Genomic DNA, 24,375 nt, shown 5'->3' with positions numbered 1-24,375 from the left:
ACATGCCTATGTAATACAGTCAGAATTATTGAAATCGGCCAGTAATTCCTATGAATTGTGCGTTCAAGCAAACAAACAAAAGTAGCATGGAAGTCCGTTCTCTAAGCTGAAGGCGCTCTAGTAAACTTCATTTTTGCATTTTTATGCTTACCTGAGTGTTTGTGAGAAATCTCTGTGTTTCACATCAATTCAGAAGCACAAAATATATATGTGTGTTCATAATAAATCTTAAAAAAATACCAGAAATAAAGTTACAGAGAATTTTGTCCGGCAACAATTTTCAAAAAAAAAAATCCCGACATTCTTTCCCCGAAAAAATCCTCGCTCCCTATAAATTCTCGCGGAACTAAAAAATAAAGCTACCACCCATATTCGAGGCCTATCATTATTTCAGCATAAATCTCATAGAAAAACACCATTGGCCACCATCCAACGTGGGGTAGCGTATGGAGGATTTAATTACTGCGTCGAATGCCGGCAGATGGCGCTGCAAGCCAGGTGTTTCGCGTATATCATAGTTGAGTCTAGCACCTATGGCATCTAGATTGTTTGCGAAGTAAATTTTTAACGGAAGAGTTTGCTGGGTTTTTATATTGATTTTGTTAGAGGGAAAAGGCTACTAGATAGAACGGTTTGATGAGAAATCGTATGGTATAAAATCATAACTCGTTTCAAATTGGCGACTTACATTTTTTTCAGCTTAACTGTAATTTTTGAAACGACAAAAGCAGAAACATATTAAAGCAGAACAGCCTTTTTCTTTGTTAGACGAAAGTTAACCTCAGCAAAAATCATTTTTTTAAACTATTGAATTAGAACCTGTACCGGTATTACGGTCTAACAAGAGAGTACATATTTTAACTCATTCATTACACAAAAGGCATGAAAAAAACATAATCTCTAAACCAATTTATTCATTTAGATCGATATTTTAATCAAAACCGCGGGGCAGAGCGCGCATCAACTGGGCAATCTGTTAAATGACAGTTATCTTCGTGATTGATTGCATTTGCATGCAAAAAACTCTGACAAAATCTATCAAAGCCTCTCTATACAGGGTGACAGTTTGGTCAGTGAGCATGTTTTTGGGTTTTAGTGGGAAAGTCCTGAATTGAAAAACAGAAATGACCACTTTTGGATACGTAAGTGACGAAGAAAATATATTGTATTCTCTGAAACGAAACCTACGTTTATTTATTTAACACTTATTTTCTTTCAAAGTCAAAGTTATATCTATATTTCAAATAGGCCTTTGAAATGTTACACTAGTTGCATAATATCAGAAGTTTATGCAGATGAAAACCCATGAAACGACACATAATATTCAAATGAAATAGAAATGGATTTCAGACCAATTAAATAAGAGGTCTCGTTTTACACTCTCATGAAAAAAGATTCACTTTCTCTTATCATAATACTGCTCTTTTACAACTCCACAAATAAACATTTACATCACATCTGCATTACCCAAAAAGCTTATCTTTTCCACTCCACAAAGTATAATATAAAAAGATATCATAAAATGAATTCAAGTATTTTTATTATGATGCCAAAAAATCTCGCTATCCTTAAATTTTTTTACTGTACTCTTGGTCACCTAACACTCTCTCCCAATCGACAATTTTAACCTGACCTCTCAAGTCTTAAACATTTTTGTTTTGTTAAGGAATTTGTCAAAGAGTTATGTTTTGTATGAGGTCAAGTTATAATGGTCGTGTAGCTAATAAAAACGTATATGCATGGAGTTGTTACGGGGTCGTATTTTATGCATTATCTATTGATTACGGGCAGTTAACTTTTATTTCGTTTGTTTTAGGGCGCGGGATAAAGTGAGTGACAGGTTTTGTTGATGGTCGTCGACTGTTTTGATTAAAACTGACCCGTTTTTGCTTTTGGTTTAGAAACAATAGGTGGTGTTTCTATCAAGGAATCACGCTTTGGTATAAAATATAACATCAACTACTGTTTAGTTCATCTAAAGGTAAAGACCTAAAGTATGAAATAAGTAATAACATATTTGTTAATAATACGATTAAGGCATAGTTGAACTAGAATGTCAAGTATGTACCTATTCTGTCATCCCCACAGGACTACAGACAACCGGATTCTCAGGAGGCGAAAGCCCTTTATGTACTTTACATTCGGAGCAAAACTACAGATCTACAGTCAAACACATAAACCAAAATAATACCAGTTATATAATAAGTTTTTAACGCAGATACCAGACTGGATGCCATTGCACCAGACTTCCGTGCCCGAACATTACAATCAATAAAGAGTTTTTATTGCATGAGGAGCTGCCAACAGTCTGCAAGATTGGATTTCATTCAAAATGCTCGTTTGACTACCCTTATGGCGTTGGTTGTAAAACCATGGTGTTGTGTAACTCAGAGGGTAATATGATTTTAGATAACTTTGAGGAGTATGTTTTAGAATGCGTAGTTCTTGATTAGGCTATGAATGATGATATGGCTAGGAATAAAGTTACTATTGTGAGGTAACGTCAGAAAGATGACTATGATAGAGGAAGACTTGTTATGCCCAGCCCAAATTATATGATTGAGATAATGAGAAATTGAGAAGACTACCATTTGCGTTTGCGAAGCGTTTGAGACCTAGCTGGGTAGTACTTGTTAGTTAAGATTAATTTAAGGACATGATTATCACGAACAGCTGTAATTTAAAGGAAAACTCTTCAGTTACCGCTTTTCAAAGTTTTTTATCAATCCTTTGGACTTTTAAGACCAAAAACTGCTGTCGCAGCTACAAATCCGTGAGAATGCGGTACAAACAAATCTATCCACTAGATATCCAGTAGATAGGGATCTTTATAGCAAACCGTGGCATCAGGCCAAGGCAACAGACAAGTTTTGGACTATAGCGGTTGCATGCCAAGCAAGTTTGGTACCACTTGAAGTTGTTCCGATTTGTGGACTAAATTAATTGTTAAATACTTAAACTTGTGTTGTGAGGGTATTTTAATTAAGTGTTACTACTAATCTTTTTAGTTTTGTGTTGGTGGTTGACTTAAAAATGGCAACTGTACTAATAAAGAAAGTATGTTCGGTTTTTGAGAAATTAAATACCTACTTACTTTTGTAAACTCACGCGTCAAATTCATGTTTATCTATTATTGTATATGAAATTAACTTTCTCATAAATACATAACTACTTGTGTTCAAATAAAATAAGTATCAGGAGATAGACATTTTATGAGTGTATGTTACATCTAATTCACTACTTAAAACCATAAGGATGACTTCTGGAATTTAAGATACCTATCTTGAAATGAACTATTTGTATCTCATTTCAAGTGAACTGTAATTGTTCTTATGAAAATAAATTCTTTAAACCTAAACCTAATTTCGAAATTTCGAAAATAATCACTTACAAAGCATCACGCCAGACCCAATTTCCCAATTCGCAACTTCATTCCATTCAGTACCTCCCAGCTCCCAGCTTAAAACCATGATCACAAAACATATGTGCCACTTAAGCTAATGCCACATGACCGAGACAAGCCTAGTGCACACTAATGGTCTTGTCATAACCTGTGTTATGGGGCGTTATGGTACATTATGGTGCTGCCTCTAAATGGGAATGGGAAATGTAATCTTAGAACTGGCTGTCTGTCTAAATTGTTAGGAATTGTGGCGCAAATTCAGTATGATATTTGATATGGCTGATGTTAAAATGCTTGGAATATCTACTGTTTTAAACAAAATTAATCTTAACATTGAGTAAGATGTACTTATAAGTATTCTAAATCCAATAATAATTTTAGGGAATGTACCTACGAGTGCAATCCAGTGGTTGCTTAGTTTGATACAGATGTTCTCTAAAAATCAGGTAGGTAAGTAGCTAGCTAAGTATTAGAAAAATATTGACAAACAGAAACTGGCATCACTATAACGAGCCTTTTTGGAAAACTTTTCAAAGGAAACAGGAACACCAAATATAAATAAAGACTTAACTAAGCACCGATCTACCATCACCAAAACAATAAAACAAAATGCTAAACCGAATACAATGATTTATTCCGCTTTCTTCAACAAAACAGATTCTTTAACTTCAGTAACACATGCTTTTTTCTTTGACGAAGTAGTAGACTCACTGGCTTTAGTGTCGTTCACTATTTCCTCGACTATCATCACCTTGGCTGGAGGCTTGCCTCTCACATCCACGAAGATGAAGATTATGAACATAACCAACAGTAGCAGGTAAATTAACCGATGGTTCTCCTCTAACTGAGCCACGAAGTAACTTGCAGGATTCATCTTATCGTCAATTAATATTTTGTTCCTCACAACTGCTTATATACTTATCATTAGAAATTTTGCTTTCAAGTTTAATCTATTTTTATGGTCCTACCCAGAAATTGGACATGTGTAGGTTATTTTTCACAGAGTACTTTGTTTATATAGGTTTTTCAAAAGTCTTGCGAATGACAGATTGTAATGTCAGTTATACTTTTTCGGAATAGATTTTTTAATGGTTTTGCTAGCATTTGAGGTAAGGAACTCTTTAGACGTTTAAAAAATAATTTTAAGTTAGGAACGCTGCGGCGAATGAGGTTGAATGCTCTTCTCGTCTTGAAAATATCTTTCGGCACTAACTCAACTTTTATTTTAACAATATGCTTCTATGGACGACTTTATCAGAACACTTACCGTTCCTTTATGAAGATGCAGTTAAGTCTCAATGGAGATGTCCTACTTCAAATACAATAGGACCCAAGTATGTACATTCTATCTATCAAAGAATTGTAGTGCACGTAGAAAATATTGTAGGTATTCAAACTTCTGGTATTCTTGAAAGCCTTTATTAATAGTTAAAGAAATACAATCACATTTTGTTAGGAATTATAACATTGTTCTCACTAGTTTTTACATCATGACAATTCACACCACAGTCATTCTTTTTCATAGACTAACAACCCTACATTTTTTAAATGTCATAGACTATAAATTCCTAACACCTTCTCCTATTTTTAATATATGAACATAAATTAAAAATACCTTATAATTACTTCAGAAACACATCAGTTTTCAAAACATTAACTTAAACAAGTTTTCAAAACATTAACTTAAACACTTCTAATTATAACTCTCAATTTACACAACAACTTTATCGCAATGAAATTTAAATTTTTCTTTATATAGTGGTTTCGTCAACATATCCGCTATCTGATAATTTGTAGGACAATATATAACATCTAAATATCCTTTCTTATAATTTTCGTGTATAAAATAAAATCTCACATCTATATGTTTAGATCTCTTGCTGAATGAACCCGTTTTAATCAATTGGATAGCACTCTGGTTATCAATATTCAAACTAATCTTAATACTGCTACCAATTAATTCACTTATAAAAGTCTTTAAGTATAAACACTCTTTAACGCAATCTGCTGCTGCTATATATTCCGCTTCAGTTGACGATAGACTTACTATCGGCTGTCTTTTGGAGCACCAAGCTATAGGTCCACCTGCCAACATTATTATGAACCCTGTTGTACTTCGTCTGGTCTCTGTACAACCTGCATAATCTGAGTCACAATATGCATGCAATCTTGTAATATCTTTCCCAGCATTATACAAAATCCCTTTATCTCTCGTTCCATTCAAGTACTTCAACACCTTCTTTACTGCTAATATGTCTTGCCTTGATGGATTTTCTACCTTTTTACTTGCTTCATTCACAGCTTGACTGATATCTGGTCTTGACCTGGTTGACAAATACAATAATCCACCAACTAGTTCTCTGTATGGGAAATTTGACGTAGCCACCTTAGATTCATTTTCCTTTCCCACAATGCATGGAGTATCTGCAGCTTTGGAATCATACATATTATATTTTCTAAGTAATTTTTCTGTATAATTCTGCTGATGCAACAAGATGCCTTGTTCTGATCTTTTTATTTCAAAACCTATATAGTTTTGAGGTTGTTCATATGTTTTTAAGATAAATTCTTTTTCCAATTGATGCAAGATCTGTAATAACTTTTCCTTGTCTTTTGATATGGCCAAACCGTCATCAACATATATAGCCAATATTATAGTTTTGTCTTCATTAAAAAACACACACTGATCCGACTTTGAAGCTCTCAGTCCAAGTTTCCTTAAAGTTTCTGTAAATCTTTTATTCCATGTCATTGGTGCCTGTTTTAGCCCATATAGTCCTTTCTTTAAATGACAAATTTTATTAGGCTGTCTTTCATATCCTTCAGGAATATACATAAATATGTCTTCCTTTAACTCGCCATACAAAAATGCTGTTTTCACATCAAAAGTTATCATTTCATATTCCTTTGAAGCAGCAATTGCTATTAATGATTTTATTGCTGATTGACTTACTACTGGACTATATATTTCTTGATAGTCAATGCTTTGCTGTTCGAAGCCTCTTGCTACAAGTCTTGCTTTGTAAGTACCATTTTCTTTTATACAAAATACCCATTTACTTGACAATATCTTGTGTCCTTTTGCTCTTCCTACATCAACTATTTCCCATGTATTGTTACTTTCCAATGATTCCTTCTCCGAATTTATGGCCTTCTCCCAATTATTCTTTTCAGCAGACTTCATGACTTCATCATACGTAAGTAATACATAATCTTGCAGGTAAGCTGGTTTTTTCCGTTGTCGTTTTGTATTTATAGTTTCTATAGTTTCTATCTCTGCAGTATTACTTTCTTTATTTTCATCATTTTCTACTTCATCAATAATATCTGGGATGTTATCTTCTATTACATTACTTTGTTGTTCTAACTCTTCTATTTCATAATAACTGTCATCACTTTCTTCTTCTTGATTTATTTCTTCTTCATTATTACCTGGTATTATTTCTGTTATCACCGAACTTCCTGTTTCTTCATATTTTTCTCCAATTTTCTTATTATTATTAATTATAACAATATCCCTTGCTATTTCAATTCTTCTTTCTTCTTTATTCCACAATCTATATCCATTATTAGTATATCCAATCATGATTAACTTTTTGCTTCTTGGATCTAGTTTCTTAATATTTGAATGTAATTGTTTAGCATATACTATTGAACCAAACTTGCATATATTAGATATATTAGGCCTTTTACCATGCCACATCTCATAAGGTGTCTTATTCTTCAAAGATTCACTTGGTAATCTATTTATAATATAAGTAGAACAGTATACAGCTTCACCCCACATTTCTTTATCTAACCCTGAATCAAATAGTAATGCTCTGGTTTTATCTAATAATGTTCGATTTAGTCTTTCTGCTTTACCATTTAGTTGTGGTGAGTATGGTACTGTATAATCTAGTTTTATTCCCTTTTCAGTACACCATTTTTTAAAATCATTGCTTGTGTATTCACCTCCATTATCGCATCTTATGGTAGATACCTTTTCTGTTCTCTCTCTTTCTGTTTCTTCTATATAATGTTTTAAATTTTCTTTAACTTCATTTTTATATTTAAGCAAGTATATTTTTGTAAAATGAGTATAATCATCCATGACGGTTAAAACATAACTATAGCCATCATACGTTTTGTTTTCGAACGGTCCACATACATCAGTATGTAATAATTGAAGTGGTCTACTGGCTCTGTTTCTTACTGTGTTAAATGGAAGTCTTGTTTGTTTAGCTTGTGTACAGATTTCACATTCGTCTATTTGCCTTAATCCATTTATTTTTATTCCATCTGCCACATCTGGTAATATATCTAGTATTTTCTTTCCTGGATGTCCAAGTCTTTGATGCCATTCTAAGGCAGTGCCATTTTCTTTCATTAACAGTGTTTTTTCTTGCATATTATTATCATCCAAATTAATTTTATATAAACCGTTTTCTTTTTTTCCTGTTAATATTAATTCTGACTCCTTATATATTTTTACATTATCTTTGGTAAATATAACCACTCCTTGATTGTTTGTAACTGCATTAACCGATAATAAATTTTGTGATAAGTCAGGAACAAGCAGGGTATTATTAAGAGTACATTTTTTTCCAATGACTTTACCAGTCCCTTTCACCTCTATTGTTTCTTCATTTGCAGTCAAAACAGATGATGGTTTGCATTCAAAAAATTTTAGTATGTCTACATTTTTGGTCATGTGTGCAGTACACCCAGAGTCTACAACAAATTCTTTCAGTTTTGGTTCTTGAATTTCACCGTTTGTAAAAAATGCCTTTTCTATTCTTTTGTTACTTTTTTCTTCATTCTCATTCTTATTCTTATTTTTGAAAAAACAATTTTCTTCTCTGTGATTAATTTTTTTACAGATTGAGCACTGTTTATTTTTAAACTTACAGTCTTTATCTTCATGGTTGTCCCTTTTTTGTTACATTTGAAACATTTTATTGCATTAAACTTTTTCTTTGATGTAGATGAAGATGTAGCTTGAAATGCTAGCTGCTTGTCACTTTCTTTTGCTTTCAACATTCGATTTTCTTCAGCCAGAAGTCTGTTTGTTAAATTTTGAAGGGTTTTCTTATCGTCTGCCATGCATTCCCAAGAAGTTATAAAATAGTTTAAATTATTTGGTAAACAGCTTAGTATTTTGGATATGACCATTTCATCATCTATTTTTGTTCCTAGCTGACTTATACGAAATTGTAAATTTTCTATTTCACTTATTAATTGGGAAAGCGATTGACTCTCTTGTTTCTTATATGTGAAAAACTCTTGTAATAATGCATCTTTGTTTCTTTGCTCAGAACCTTCGAATATTTCACATAATTTTACGTACATTTCACGTGCACTGTTACAATTAATTATGTGACCTTTTAGTTTCTTATCAATACTGCTTATGATAATTCTTTGCACCTGAGCATCTTTGATACTGAAGTCACTTTTCTTGTCATCTTCTTTTGTTTGTGCAATTGTTTTTGCAAGATTTGCCGCTTTTAAGTGTATATTGAATTCAAATTTCCACAATAAAAATGTTTCCGCATCTTTTAATTTTTCTATCTGTATTATCTCAGGTTTTTCCATTTTTTAGTTTTTCACCGTTTTTTATTTTCTTCCTTGTTATTACTGTTTTTTAGTTTTTTTTTTTTTCACTTGTTTTTTATGTTGGGTTTTTCATTACCCAATCCCGGTTTTTAATTTTTTCTTCTCGGGCGTTCTGGGCCCATAACCTATTGTAGGTATTCAAACTTCTGGTATTCTTGAAAGCCTTTATTAATAGTTAAAGAAATACAATCACATTTTGTTAGGAATTATAACATTGTTCTCACTAGTTTTTACATCATGACAATTCACACCACAGTCATTCTTTTTCATAGACTAACAACCCTACATTTTTTAAATGTCATAGACTATAAATTCCTAACAGAAAATGTATAACTTCTACATCAACAATAGCAAGAAAGAATTCAAAGAACGACATTCTCACAGAAAAAGATAATAATGTTTCATACATGTTTCCTTACCTAGGAGATCCAAGTCTCATAAGGAATCATTATATTAAAAACCACATTAGACTAGTTCAGAAGAAGTAGTAGTAAAAAGTCGTGGTGGCCTAGTGGGTAAAGGACCAATCTCTCAAGTATGAGGGCGCGGGTTCGATCCCAGGTCAGGCAAGTACCAATGCAACTTTTCTAAGTCTGTATGTACTTTCTAAGTATATCTTAGACACCATTGGCTGTGTTTCGGATGGCACGTTAAACTGTAGGTCCCGGCTGTCATTGAACATCCTTGGCAGTCGTTACGGGTAGTCAGAAGCCAGTAAGTCTGACACCAGTCTAACCAAGGGGTATCGGGTTGCCCGGGTAACTGGGTTGAGGTCAGATAGGCAGTCGCTTCTTGTAAAGCACTGGTACTCAGCTGAATCCGGTTAGACTGGAAGCCAACCCCAACATGATTGGGAAAAAGGCTCGGAGGATGATGATTAGACTAGTTCAGATAATACTTCGCAAAGTATATCAATCATAACATCGTTCGATTCAGGGGATATTAAAATACTAATCACGTAAGTATCCTAAATTCTCTACTAAGTCCTATTTTGAACCTAATTAGTCTTCTTGGTCCATTAAAAGGAATAAAGCTGTCATTGGCGATGTAACACGTTGAAATCGGCAAACTGTCTGAGACGCATTATCGGAAACCGATTTGCATAGATAGATAAATAGCTGATCGGCTGCATTCGTCTATAAAGTTGTTAAGTATGTGAAGTTATAGTTTTTGTCTTGATGCTTGCATGTCATTGGTTGATTTTTTTTTGCAAATTAGGGAGAACAGATAGATGGCTTTGAGATAATTTTAATATTTTTTAACGTTATTAAAGAAGTCGTTGCAATAATATATAGGTACATGTGTCTAAATTTCTTTTCCACACTGATGATTAATCGATTTATGGCCTTAAACTTTTAAATATTATTCGAAGCCTTGATTACAGGACAGCAGAATGTAACTGCCGAGGACGTATTTCAACCATTATGTATTTTTGCCACTTCAAAGAGTATAATTTTGACTCATAAAAAGTCTAATTGCATAGGTATTAGCCAAGATGCTGAAACCCAGTTTTATCTACCAAAGACATACAACCACATACCTTCTCCTATCCCTTTTAAGCATTAGAACACACGCATCCCAATCCTACCAATTCCTAATTTAGGTCTTCCGATTAGGTCCTCCGATTTCTTCCCACCATAAAGCAAGATGATAATAGGAATTCATGGACCACACAGACCTAGGAGGTCGGTTACTCGTAGAATCTGTGCAATTAATTCAATTTACGGTGTCTATCGCATTTGCATGTCTGGATTGCAATAAGTTTTGGTGCAGATACCATAGTGTCTGTGTTTGAATTTAATTCGAAATGTTCGTGGTATTTTCTTGGATATTTGTTCGAAGATGTGTTTGGAGAAGAGGTGGTGGTATTTGTAAATTCGCGTGCTAAATTAAAAGTTTTATATGAGTATGCATTTTATTTCTGGGGTCTCTCAATAAAGATTAAGAGTTGATAAGCATTCTTTGTAACATTTTGTAGTTACGGAGTAACGATTTAGGTGATCATCTATGGTTTCGGCACTACGGTAGCATAAAGACTTCTGAGATGACATGACATAGCAACACATTATGTAATTCTATCCGTACAAAAATATGTATAATTGCAATATCATTTGTTGTTTTTCTAGTTTTTATTAACTGCCGAATGTTAAGTAAATACATCAAAAAAACTAGGAAGACCTCAAAAACTTTTTATGAAACACGACGGAAAAATAATTCTATCAAAACAAAACTATAGAGGAAGTTCCAAAAGCCTTCATCAGAAGTATATCCCCTCATCTTGGGAGACAATCTCATAGATATTGGAGGCTTTCAAAAACAATTTAGTGTCGACTAAATACGCATTAAGGTGCATCAGCCAATTACATGTGATCAGCCATTGAGGGAGGGTGAATTTGTATTGGTGGGCTGACTTTATTTTTTGGCATTAAAAGTTTTATTTTGTTATGAAAGAAGTTTAAGATTGGTAATGTTTTAGAGGATGGATGATGAAGTTAATGTACTAAAAAAAACTTTTTGTTTTGAAATATTTTTTTCGTTGGCTAAAAAATAAAAGAGGTAGTTTGATGCCTCTCTGTGAAAGATAAAGTACGAGATTAGGTATTTTTTAATTCTACAAATTAAAGTGTCTACCTATACCTATCTAAGTATTATGTGAAAAGTTTGAGAAATGTTCTCTGTCCACATAACAGACAAAGTTTTAAACTGAAAAACGTAAATAGGTAATACCTAAGTCTCGGCCCCGTTACCAATTAGGTTAATGTGTGACTGGTCAATATTTTTACAGTACCCTGAACCATAAGTGCCAATATTCATAAGGGTAGGGTAGTTTCCCACCGAAAATAGGTAATTGCATACCACAACATAACAAGGAAATGCTTTCAAAAACTAAATTGCATAAAGAACGAAACATGACCAAAAGCTTGAAGTTTTCAAAACATTTTGACAAGGGTCAGCTGGACCTTTCGCGTTAGTTCAGAAATTGAATGCGCCCCAAACTTGCTAGTTTCGCGAAAAATTCGCGCAAAGATTGTAATAGTTGGATTGGACGGAAAACTTTCGGAAAAGGTAACATTTTGAATGCGTTGGATTTTTGGTTTAAGAAAATATTTTTGGAAAAGATTAAAGAATTTTCGTTAGTTTTGAGAGAAAGGTAAAAGAATATATTTCAGTAACTTTTAATACCGACGATTCTATCAATAGCCGCTTAGGTGGGTAAGCAGATTCTAAATATTCAACCGCAATTTCTGAAAATACTTATGTAAAATAAATCGTTTATTTTATTCAATGAGATCTTATTTAGTGTCGTTCTTTTTTAATTGGTGAGGTAACCTACACTGTCCCATTTCTGCCAACCCCTAAAATTAAAAGGGTGTGAAGATATTTAGCGCCACCTACCTTATCACCGTCGAACTTCTCAGTAGGCTCATCATAGATTCGCGCTTCACGTTTCTCGCGCGACCCGCGCCTCGCTAGCAAAGGAGATTGTGGCGGCGACGCTAGCGCCAAACTGTTTCTAGCGCTCCCTGGCGGCGACTTTATGAACTCAATCTTACCACCCTCTACGCAAATATTTGGTGTCAAAGGATACATTGGCGACATAGCCACGTTCGTATTCGCCAAGTGATTATAATGATTCTCTTCTAAAGGGAGGTTTTTCGGTTTATTTTTCTTGCGATATGTGGAATCGTATGCAAGAACTTGCGTCTTGTCTTCCGGGTGCACCTGCCGTACCTTCCCGGGCGGTCGGTCAGGTGGCTCTGGGGAGACGTTGCCATCCGTCCCTGGACTTTCATCCCTTTCATTATTTGATATTCTGAAACAATAGAAAATAATAAAATTAAATAATAATCAAACAGACAAAACATACCCTACATCAAAAAAAATTACGGCCTAAACACAATTCAAGTCAACAAGACGTGACGCTGCACTTTGAAATTAGTTAGAACGTGGTCGGGTAGATGGCGCTGTTGTAAGTTTTAGAAATAAAATTTAAAAAACCACAAAATACAAGATAAATAACAAATATTTCTTATATCCAAAAACTATTTATAATACATATAAAGATTATCAGTATTTTGACATAAAAATATTCAACAATATCTTGTAAATTAAAGAGTTATAGCCAAAAATCCTACATCGCGCAAGCGAGATTTTTATACCGATAAAGATACGATCCTCGTTTTGCTTCGCACAGTTGGAAGTGTGTTCTTTAGTGTGATGTTACAACTGTTTATAGATCACTAGCTCTCGTTAGAAGGTCTACAGCACGTGACGTCACGCGCTCGTTGCCAGGCAACGCCTCTTGTAATGTGCGCTGCGGACGCTCGCCCGCGCGGCTGCGACGGACCAGTGGCGCACGTTCCTTGGGCTGCCTTCTGAACCTTACGCGGTTTTAGTTAACTCGTTAGCTTAGCTCCGGTTAAATTGAGCACTTCCATACCATGGCGGCGAGAACACTCGATTGCCAGTTTTTTGCGAAAGTTGGGTTAAAAAATGACAAAAATTAAGTAAACTTGGACCTTTTTTGTCAGGTGCTGATTATTATTTTGGTTTTCAGATTTAATTTGCCCAGGTTTATTGAAACCTGGTTTTTGTAGTATCTTACGGGCCTAAGCCAAAGTGAGGTACTAATTTATTGATGTGATAATTTGAGATGATGAATTTGGTACTGCACTGAAATTATTGTCCAGATCTAGCTGTAGAAATTTTCTTACTATACGACATGTGTTTAATAATTAATATAGCTGCTTTTTGTAATGTGAGGTAAGTAAATTTAGATAGATTGAGGGCATTCAGGCTATTGTTTGTTTTGGGATGACGCCTGTAGTTGAAATAACTATTGGGACTATTGTTACGCGGTTCATTTTCCAGACTCTAGTGATTTCTTCTTGTATTTCTGTGTATTTCCTGATCTTCTCTGTAATCGTTTTTTGTATTTGTTACTGCTATATCTATTATGTATGTGTGTTTACTTTGCTTATCTATAAGTGTTATATCGGGTATATTATTGTAGGTATATGGTGTGATCTGTGATGATAGAGCGGTCGTAGTAAATCTTATATCGCTGATTCTCTAAAACCGATTTTGGTGAATATTTATAATATGGTGCGTATGGTTCTTGCGTGAGTTTGTGTTTGTCTGCTAGTTTTTGGTGTTTGATATTGACGAGTTGGTTGTGTCTGTGTGTGTAATCGTTTTGTGTAAGTGTGCTACATGCTCCTGTGATAATGTTGAATGGTCTCCGGCTTACTGTGACATTTTCTGCATAGGTCGTTTCTCATCGTGCTGTCTCTGATTATATATTTCTTATAGTTTTTCGTATTGATAACCTGGTCTTGTATCACCAGCATAAAGCTCGGTTTCTGGGAACAATCCACTTAATTCTAACCATTTATTAGGAGCATCTTTATCTATGAATACCTGCTGTAGATCGTTCGGGTGCCTACCGTGTAGTTCTTTTTGCTTCCATTTTCTGTGTATGTCTTCTATATGTTGTGTTTTATTTTCTGTTTCTATGTTATCGTCGTTGCTTAAATTTAGTGGTGTGTATTGTTCATCTAAATCGCTTATAGCTTTGTGTAATGTACTATTGTTTTGTTTCCGTCTGAAGAATTGCTTAAGATTTATAATTTGTCTATAATTACCTATATAATTTGTGTGTAATTTAAGTAAGTGATAAAAGAAATATTTCCTACATAAAAATCCACGGATAAACAGATTTTAACCACGAAAACAGTATGTAGACAAGTTAGTAACATGATAAAAAAAATCTCAATGTAATCACCGTAATCTCTCTTATCAGCCAGGCTTTGTACACAGCGCAGTAGCTGTTATTATAATACTTAAAAGATATAAGGTAACCACAGTTTATACAAGTCGGGTTTTGTTCAGGCTTTTATAAGTACCCACCGTATTTATTTTTTGTTGTTTTGGTATTTTCACGTTCTTATCATTGGGTGCATTAAAATAGTGGAATCTTACAAATGATAGGCATTGCTTGCATTGCTCATTATGATCGCACCTACAGACAGACTATAGGATAATTTCAGATTTGATCAATTTGCACATATTTTGGGTTTTTGAATTTATGAAAAAAAAGAAAAAACATTGTTTTTGTGCGATATTGGACACAAGAACTTTCCCTACCACCAAAGCAAAAAACTATTTATCTAAAAGGGCTCAATAAAAAAATACAAAGTGATGATGATGATGATGATGATGATGTCCTCCTAGCCGATTATCGACTACGGCAGCTGTTCTCATGTAAGATTAGCCAACTACGCAGGACATATTATAGTGCACGAGCATTTGCGCAGACACAGGTGCACTCCCTATTCCTTCACTCTCATAGCCCGATGGGACGGCAATCCGACACGACCGGAAAGAGATCAGGCGCAGGACCGACATTTACGTGCTCTCCGATGCACGGGTGTATCAATCACCACCTTCCAGGCTCCGGGCTGCTATGTGAAAGTCTTCTAAAACCCACAAAGCGATTTCGGCCCGACTCGGGAATCGAACCCGAGACCTCGTGCTCAGCAGCCGCACTTGCGACAGCTAGACCAACGAGGCAGTTAAAAAAACAAAAAAATACAAAGTACCTACCTACCTACGATAAACACGTCACCTGCCTCTTTAGCCCTTACCTTAACTTAGTCCTAACTTAATCCCAGCTTAAGATGGTAATTAAAGGATGAAGTTTAAAACAACGTTAACCAGTGAGAGACAGCCTAATCCACGTCCTGTCGTGTTTGTTAAGTTTATTATGACGGGATTAACATCCTGCTTGTAACCACAAACCCGGTTTAAGAGGTAAAAACGGTTGGCGGTTTTTACGGCCCACTTACTTAAGTTCTACCTAGCATTAAAAATATGCTGGTGAAATTTTATAATTCTGCTTAATTGAACGAGTAGTGTTTAATAAAAAAAATTCACTCTTAACTTTTACTTAATAGTTTTAAATTTTCAATGAAATCCTAGGTTGGATTTTGCATTTATCGCATAGGTAATGTCTTTTTTTTTTGTTTTAATTTTACATTTTTAATTATAAAAGGAACTAGTTCCCCATGGATATTTCAAAATACAGTGATGAATTGATTGATACAATGATAGAAATAACAACACCAAAAATTATAAAACTTATTTTATAATTGAAACTAATCAATCATTTGCCTAATTATCGCGTCTCAATTCTAAATAATTGCATGTATCACTTGATTATTGTTATTATCTTATACTAAACCTGTCAAAACTATCTTAATTTATATGGGATCTCGTTTGTAGTGATTTAATTATTGTATTTAGATTGTAATGGATCATGATTAATGGGTTAGTTGGGCGTTAATTAATATAGAAATAATAGGCGTAGTATGAGATAATTTGAGCTATTGATATATTGCATCTAATTAGTCTTTTTCGCGGTTTTTTGTTACAACAATCTTGCGTAACTTAAATATCAAATGATTGGTAGTAGGATTGACTTATACAGTACTTAAAAACATTTAGAGCATTATTTTCTTGTATTTGAAACAAAATCTTCTATTTCTATAGACAACAGTCGCGTTAAAAATATAACTTACTCTGGAGTTATTCTTGTACGATCAACTTATTAGCTCTTCAAGCGCGAAGTAGTTAAAACTCATAATCGTTCTAAGAGATTGTTCTAAATCTCAATGTCGAAACTTCGCGACATTCATATTCAAATTGAGAACGTTTAGAATATGAAATTAAGCCAAACGACTCATCAGCAGTCTTTTGTTTTTAGACAACTCCATTTAGCTCATTCTAAATACTCCTGCCACGGGAAGGAAGCTTACTTTACAGTTTTAAAACAGCCTTTATACACAACTTTGCCAAGCGATTTTGAACTCTATAACTTAAGAAGTAAAGTGTAATGTGCTCTGTTGGTGTTTGGGTGGTTAAGTGGTAAGTGGCGACTAATATTTTCTTCATGACTCCGTTTGTTTTATTTTGTAGTGTTGTTGCGACTACGTAACATGTGGACTTGAGTTTTTTTTGTTCTTATATTGTGCTAAGAAGTAGACATAATGACATCGTTATAAGTTGTTTGTATTGTTATTGTTTTTCTGTTCATATTTTTTCGAAACAGTGCTTTAATTGTGTAATATTAGGTATAGTTCATTAAGCTTTATCACCTTTGACAAAATATTCGGAGAACCTTTAACTTTAAAGTTACACTCAAAATGAAAATTTTATACCTGAATTTTCACCGAAGCTAGTGTAGACCTTTGCTAAGTATCTACCTAAATACCTACCTTCCAAACCCCTGCAAACTGAGAGGAATTACGGGGAATTTTTAGTTCTCAATATTTTGATCAATACTGTAGAAAAAGAATCAGTAGGTACTACAGTCATGTTTATTGTTTAGTGGGTGATTAACATATTTATGCTGAAGTTTAATAAATTACTAGGTAATTAAAACGGACGCATAGCTAAACCTTCCATCATACGTCGTCATTAAAATACCATTGTTAAAGTTACCTAAAATATATTTTACTTTTGTCCACGTCTAAACATTTCGCATCCTACCCCGGGTGACAGATAAACCGGTGAGCAGTGACATCAAAGAGGCGCCAATTCGCCGCGCTGACGTAACTTCCTTCTCATTTACGGGTTATAGCCGATAGGTGGCGCGAAGGTTAACTTACAGGTTAATGTAGAACCTTCTACGGTTTTATGGTAAGCTTTGAATATACCGTTTCGATGGGAATAGGCGATTTTAGGTACTTAAAACATCTGCTCTCTAGGTGTGACGTCGTTTCCGTGGATAGATTGGTAGGTATCCGAAAGTCATGTTGTAGATAGAATGAGGTGGAAAGGAGAGATCAGAAAAGCCGATTCCATGGTGAAAGAAAGAAGAAAACTTTGTTGAAGACTACATTCTTTGCTGATAACTATGTTCTATATCTAGTCAAAAAATGTCCGTTCCATAATATTTCCATATCGATTAAAACCATCATCTCCCGAGTCTTTTTCCAACTATGTTGAGGTCGGCTTCCAGTCTAAGCGGATCGATTAAAAATACAACAGTCAAAAAAAATCCGACGAATTGACGAATGCGGTTAAAAATAAGAACCAACTTATTTCAAAACGCCATAGACATCAACCTTAAACTCTTTACTTCATCAGGCATTCCATCTTACTCTATGCTACCGAATAATCAGCCATCTTGGAACACCTGCCTTCCTGTACCCAATCTATTGCAGATGGCTTTGTAATTTGCCGACACAGGGCACGGGAGGTGCGGATATTGACATAACGAGCCGTCGAGACAACTTCCGATTCCGTATGACATTCCTATGGTGAATTACCCATGGTTGGTAAATAGCTTTGCTGGGAAGGCAATATTGCGTTAGTTAATTTTGACTGAGTCCGTCAAGAGAGTAGCGTTTAATAAATAATTTGAAGTAAAAGCGATATAGGTGGGATACTTTTGGAGATTGAAATAAATCAAATAGAGAATGAGTAATACCTAAATATGTTTTTGATTATAGTGGACCAAATGCATCTCCTTGCAGTTCTCTACTGACTATTACAAAATCAGGATCTATTTTGAAAGGCATGAAATCTTTTGAAGAGTAAAGCTGCTGAAGATGTCATATGTTATTAGTCTTGCTTAAGTATATTCCTGATATATACTCATAAAAGCTATTACCCAAATTGATTTTAACTGGAAAAACCTAATATTGGCTTATTCGTAGAAAAGTTTCACAACTGACAATCTTTGCCACCCGATGCATGATTTGTCACCAACTCAAGTGACAGATGAAGAAGTCGTTCACATCAAAGACAAGCCAAATTGTTTTCGTTCAGGATATTACGTCACTTCCGTGCTAAATTATTTCGGTGATGTGTCAAAACTGTTTTTAGAGATTTGTTAAAAGAAAGAAAGAATAAGAGATTTTTCTAAGGTTAAGAAAATAGGAAGCGTTAATTACACACACAGACAGAATAAGTTAATAGAAAACCCATTTTCTAAGTTTTTGCTTGAAAACAATCTCGTACCTAAAGGAAATTAGAAAACTATGCATCAAACAACATCAAAACAGCTTTCCTTGGAGTGTAATTAAATAAATATTTCAGCATTTTTAAGACCTATCGTAGGCAGTTGATTGCCCCAAGCCCAGTAAGTAAGAAAATACGGAAGCCAAAAATATGTTGCTCAATAACCCCAATAAAGTAAAAATAATCACTGTAATCTGCCATCCACAGAAAAAGCACAAAAGCCTTAAAGCGCCGATATTTTCCGATAAATCATCGTTCATTTTTATCGGCTAACTGTTTATCGGACGCTTATCCATAATGATAATGATAATCGTTATTACATCGTTATCCTCACGGTGTGACAACGCGGTGCCAGCAAACCACGGAGTCAGGAAAGATAAGCGGAGACCATAATGCAGGTAGGTTAGGCGCCTTCTTCTAGCTCAAATAGGTACGGTGGGCATGGACAAAACGATCAGTAACGAGTGAACTAACGCGGCATTCAGCTTCTTTGAGATATCTGTCAACGATTTTGGTATAACAAAAAATACTCGGGTCCAAAGAAGGCACACAAGGGCGGATTCTTAGGCGATTTTCCGTTATGGCACCTCCGCTAGTCATTTTGTTCTCCATGCAGCAGCCTCATAGCCCATGATTACAGGGTATATTTTTAGACTTTGCCGACTGGTTTCAACGATGGAGCTATGGTGTTAATAACTTGTGACTTGTGACGTCGACTTGAAACGTAGATGCATACATTTAGGAGCAGAAAATAAAGACCTAAACTTTTAGAGTGCTTGCACAGTTCAAACTTTTCGTCAGCAGGTTGTTTAGTATCATTTATGAGCCAGTGTGAAGACGAATTGTAGTCAGCGCATTACAGAAATCTTATCAGTCATTTAGCAGGTATTAGACGACTGAAAACTTTAATTGGTATCAAGATTTACTTTTGAAAAATTTACAGCCATCGGGTTAACTGTCGGCTGACTCTTTAGTGTACAGTGTGTGGGTATTAGCTCTGTATTTTGAAGAGGAATTATTTCGTACGCAAAATCAATTTAAAGATAAATCGGTGCGTAAACTGAAAAATTCTCACCTTATAACCAAACAGCATACATTACAAACCAGCCACCATAAATACATCCGATTTAATAACACATAGTGCTTTAAACCTCTCGGAAATTAACGCAGGTGCAGCAGCTCAACTGAATTCATTACGCAGGCAAATTAATTATTTTATTAATTTTTCATTCGCTGCATGTAATTTAAATTGCATTTTAAAGTAAAACAGGAGCAGATAATATTTATAAAAGTTAATTTACATATTTCGACCACCCATTGAAAAAACTGTGGTAGGTAAAAGTCTATACTTTCTGATATAAAGACTATACTAATTTAAATAAATTTGCTATAGGCAATGCTTCGAACAGTGCCTGTGTATGAAGTACTTTGCACCTTGGTTAATTGCCTCGTTGGTCTAGCTGTCGCAAGAGCGGCTGCTGAGCACGAGGTCTCGGGTTCGATTCCCGAGTCGGGCCGAAATCGCTTTGTGGGTTTTAGAAGACTTTCACAAAGCAGCCCGGAGCCTGGAAGCTGGTGATTGATACACCCGTGCATCGGAGAGCACGTAAATGTCAGTCCTGCGCCTGATCTCTCTCCGGTCGTGTCGGATTACCGTCCCATCGGGCTATGAGAGTTAAGGAATAGTGAGTGCACCTGTGTCTGCGCAAATGCTCGTGCACTATAATATGTCCTGCGTAGTTGGCTAATCTCCTTACATGAGAACAGCCGCCGTAGCCGATAATCGGCTAGGAGGACATCACCTTGGTTAATGGTATTATAAAAGCGGTAGCTTCCACCAGCTATGTAGCAATAGCCTAAGTATAGTTTTCCTCGATAAACAGGCTAAGTACTAACACTAAGACATTTTTTCAAACCGGGCTAATATTTTCTGAAATTAGTGCTTTCGAGCAAACAAACAAACTCTTCGGGTTTGAAATATTAGTTTAAATAAAGAAGTTACAACATAAGTAACTTGAGACTGCATAAATCGCCAAAGTCTTGATTCTCCAAATAACTATCTAACAACACAATTCTTCTAACATCGCAATTCACAAAACAAGACCCCACGCGGTCTCAAAAATCAAAATTCAACACAAACAAACATTAATGCATTTCTATAGAAATCAAAGCCGTGATGTGTTTCTCAACATTGGGTCACGTCTTAGACCACAGCGTAGAGGTCACGATATAACTGTTAAAGGCTTTTGCGTAATAACTAAGTTGGAGAACCTTTTATGTTTTGATTAGGGACTAAGATTGGAAAAGTGCATTGCGTAGTGATAATTTGTATTGAATAGTGCAGTAGCACAAATTACCTTAATTGTAGTAGTAGAAGTCAGTTTTACTGGCATATTCGGGCAAGCTATACAGAAGTGTTGAAGTTGCATCCAGAAAGACGATCACACCTATGCGTTTTTTATTTCTACTCTTATTTTTTAAAGGATAGGATTTTAAAGGATAGAAAGGATTTTAATAGGATTTTACTAATCCTCAACTATTAGGTTCATAGCCTAGTAATTTGATTTCAATCATACCACATAATGTAGTCGTTATTTTTAAATTCTAATACACTCTCGCTATAAGTTATGACAAGCTAGCTCCCGAAATTCCTCTACGAATAAGACTAACCTTCCTCATATACCGTTCCTCATTACTAACTCCTTCAACATACTTTATAGGCCACCATTAAACAGACGACAAGCTCATACATCCAACGTTTTACCTCCTATTTGCCGACTAACAGTAACGGGGCCCCACAAGTCAGACTACGGAATTACAGCCATTTTTCAAGTTTCAACCTTCTCAACTTTTGATAAATTGGTTTCAGAAACAAAGGCTCTACAACGCAGAAGAAAAAAAACATAAATCAAAAGGAAAAACTCATTTGTGAAGACCTTGGACTAGTTCTTCGTGAATATAGACTTTTGAAGCGGTGAAAGCCAGATGTGGTTCGCAAAGGTTTTATGGCATCTTCGTTTAAATGAGGTAGATTGAAAGAGGTTGTGTGTCTATTTCTGAATCTTGTGGGAAAAGAAAATGTAAGCTGTGTGTTAGGTGAGTTTTTACATAACAACACCACTTCAAATTGAATAAACCAACTTTGTCAGTCTTAAAACCAGCAACATCTCATTTGTCACTCCTAACCACAGAGTTATTGCAGCTTTTTATACAAAAACTTATACAAATTAGTTACGTATACTGTGTGAATGTTTACTTTGAATTAATTACCACAAATCGTTTTTTGTGGTCACTTAATTAATTATTATGTGGGTTTCTGCGATTGAGAAATTGAGATTTTAGGTTAAAAAAAAATGTAATAAACATTACGTTGAATAAAAAATAGTGAGGGACTAAACATGTTTAATCGACATGCTTTCAAAATAAATAACATGTAGATTTAGATACTTACCGCAATCATTAAGTGATTCCTATACTAAAACTATAACCTATAGAATAGAAGATACACAATAACTATATATAAACAAATCTAATCCCAATCAAAAACACCACAGTAAATTAACAACAATACCCATAAAACAAATCATTGGAATAAATAACTTCAACCGCTTTAATTGCTAAACTGCCAATGTATTTCCTGTAGTACTTACAGGTACCTAGAACTACGTTTTCAAAATTGATTGTTAGAGAGAAATGGCGCTATACAACCTGCCTAGCTCCGTCTTTATCTCATAGTGGAATCCTGGGTTAGTATTATGTATCTTAGGATGCGTCTACACGGTATATCTTAGGCACCAATGACTTCGTTTCGGATGGCACTTCAAACTGTAGGTCTAGGCTATCATTGCACATTCTTGGCAGTCGTTACGGGTAGTCAGAAGCCAGTAAGTCTTACACCAGTCTAACCAAGCGGTATTGGGTTGCCTGGGTAACTGGGTTGAGGAGGTCAGATAGGCAGTCGCTCCTTGTAAAACACTGGCACCCAGCCGCATCCGGTTAGACTGAAAGCCAACCCCAACATGGTTGGAAAAAGGCTCGGAATATAGGAGATGATAACCTGCGCATGTGCCTCATGCGCAAGCTACCTGCACCGTGTAGACGCACCCTTAGAGCTGGCGTTGTACTTATCATCGGCATACATGAACGACGCCGCGGGCTTCAACTAGTGTTGCTATAAATTCATTTGAAAACACGCAATGGGTCTACTGTTATTCGTATGCAGGATTGTATATAAGTATAGTTGGGTATAATTTATGAAGTCTATCTATATAATTTTTACTTCTAGGTGTACTAATCTACTTACTAATAAAAAAATCTTTCAGTGTTGGAAAGTTAGTCTTCCCCGGTAACAGGCTATTTTATCCCGGTACGAGCAGTAGTTCCCATATGTAATTAGTGAAACCGCGGTAAAAAGGGCCAGTATGTCAATATCTCAAAAAAAACAAACTGTAATTTTTCCTTTTACTAAAAATATTAATTCAAACAAATAACCCAGTAACGAAGCATGTAGGTTTCATTCTTAATACAAAAAAAAGGATATGCGAATTCTAAATTCAAACTAACGTAAGTTGTGAATGTGTGTTCAAACAAAACACATTAGAATTCCCCGCTGTCTTAATTTAAATCAGGAACCCGTGATTCATAAGATCTAGGTTAGGCTATTTAAAGTACTAACAGCCTCGAGCGATTGATTGCCGCTGAAGTTAGTTGAGCTAACATCTGAATATATTTCGCTTTGTTTAAGTATTTTGACGCTTATTTACTTTACATATCTACATAGGTCTAAAGGGCCCAAATTATCCTTTTGGCTTAAGTTTTAGTTTAGACTAACTATATCTACGTAGTGTGGGGAATTTTTCGAAATAGCTACCTATGAACACTAAGGTCGAAGAAAACGCTAGGTTTAAGTCCAAAAGGTCCTTGTGTTGCCTCACTTTATATCCAGAATGAGACAAGTATTTTTTTTAGCAATCCAAACTTCTATCTGCCTTCCAACTACACGAATTGCGACTTTTAAAGATAGTTAATAAAAACTTTATGCTTTTGTATTAGTAGCTAAAGTCGCAGTCTATAAACGACCTTAGTAGCATTATCTGATTGGCCTTTTCGGCATATAAAATTGGCATCGCTTTCAGTCGATTTAATCATGTTTTACATTGAGGTACACTCCTGTAATGCCAAGAGCGTTTGAATGTTACATTTTTAACCTTTTATTTTATAAAATTCTTTGAATACCTATACTTCTATCTATAATGTAGTACAAAAGGAGATTTGTTTTGTTTGTTTGCATCCTAAAGGCTCTGAAACTACTGAACTGAATTTGAAAAAATATTTATCTGTTTGAAAGCTAC

The 24,375-nt window shown here is 35.0% G+C and overlaps 1 protein-coding gene across 3 annotated transcripts in view; it reads right to left on the bottom strand.

Annotated features, from left to right (window-relative positions):
- The window catches only part of LOC124631054, a 371,162-nt gene that overhangs the window by 256,354 nt on the left and 90,433 nt on the right, over window positions 1-24,375 (bottom strand). For all 3 annotated transcript variants that reach the window (XM_047165176.1, XM_047165180.1, XM_047165177.1), the window contains exon 2: window positions 12,395-12,812. In XM_047165176.1, the coding sequence (XP_047021132.1) occupies window positions 12,395-12,812 (418 nt within the window). The remainder of the gene's footprint in view (window positions 1-12,394; window positions 12,813-24,375) is intronic.

Source organism: Helicoverpa zea, chromosome 6 (assembly GCF_022581195.2).
Source record: "Helicoverpa zea isolate HzStark_Cry1AcR chromosome 6, ilHelZeax1.1, whole genome shotgun sequence".
In the NCBI taxonomy this organism is placed as follows: Eukaryota; Metazoa; Arthropoda; class Insecta; order Lepidoptera; family Noctuidae; genus Helicoverpa; species Helicoverpa zea.
This window is presented reverse-complemented; position numbering and strand designations above follow the sequence as displayed.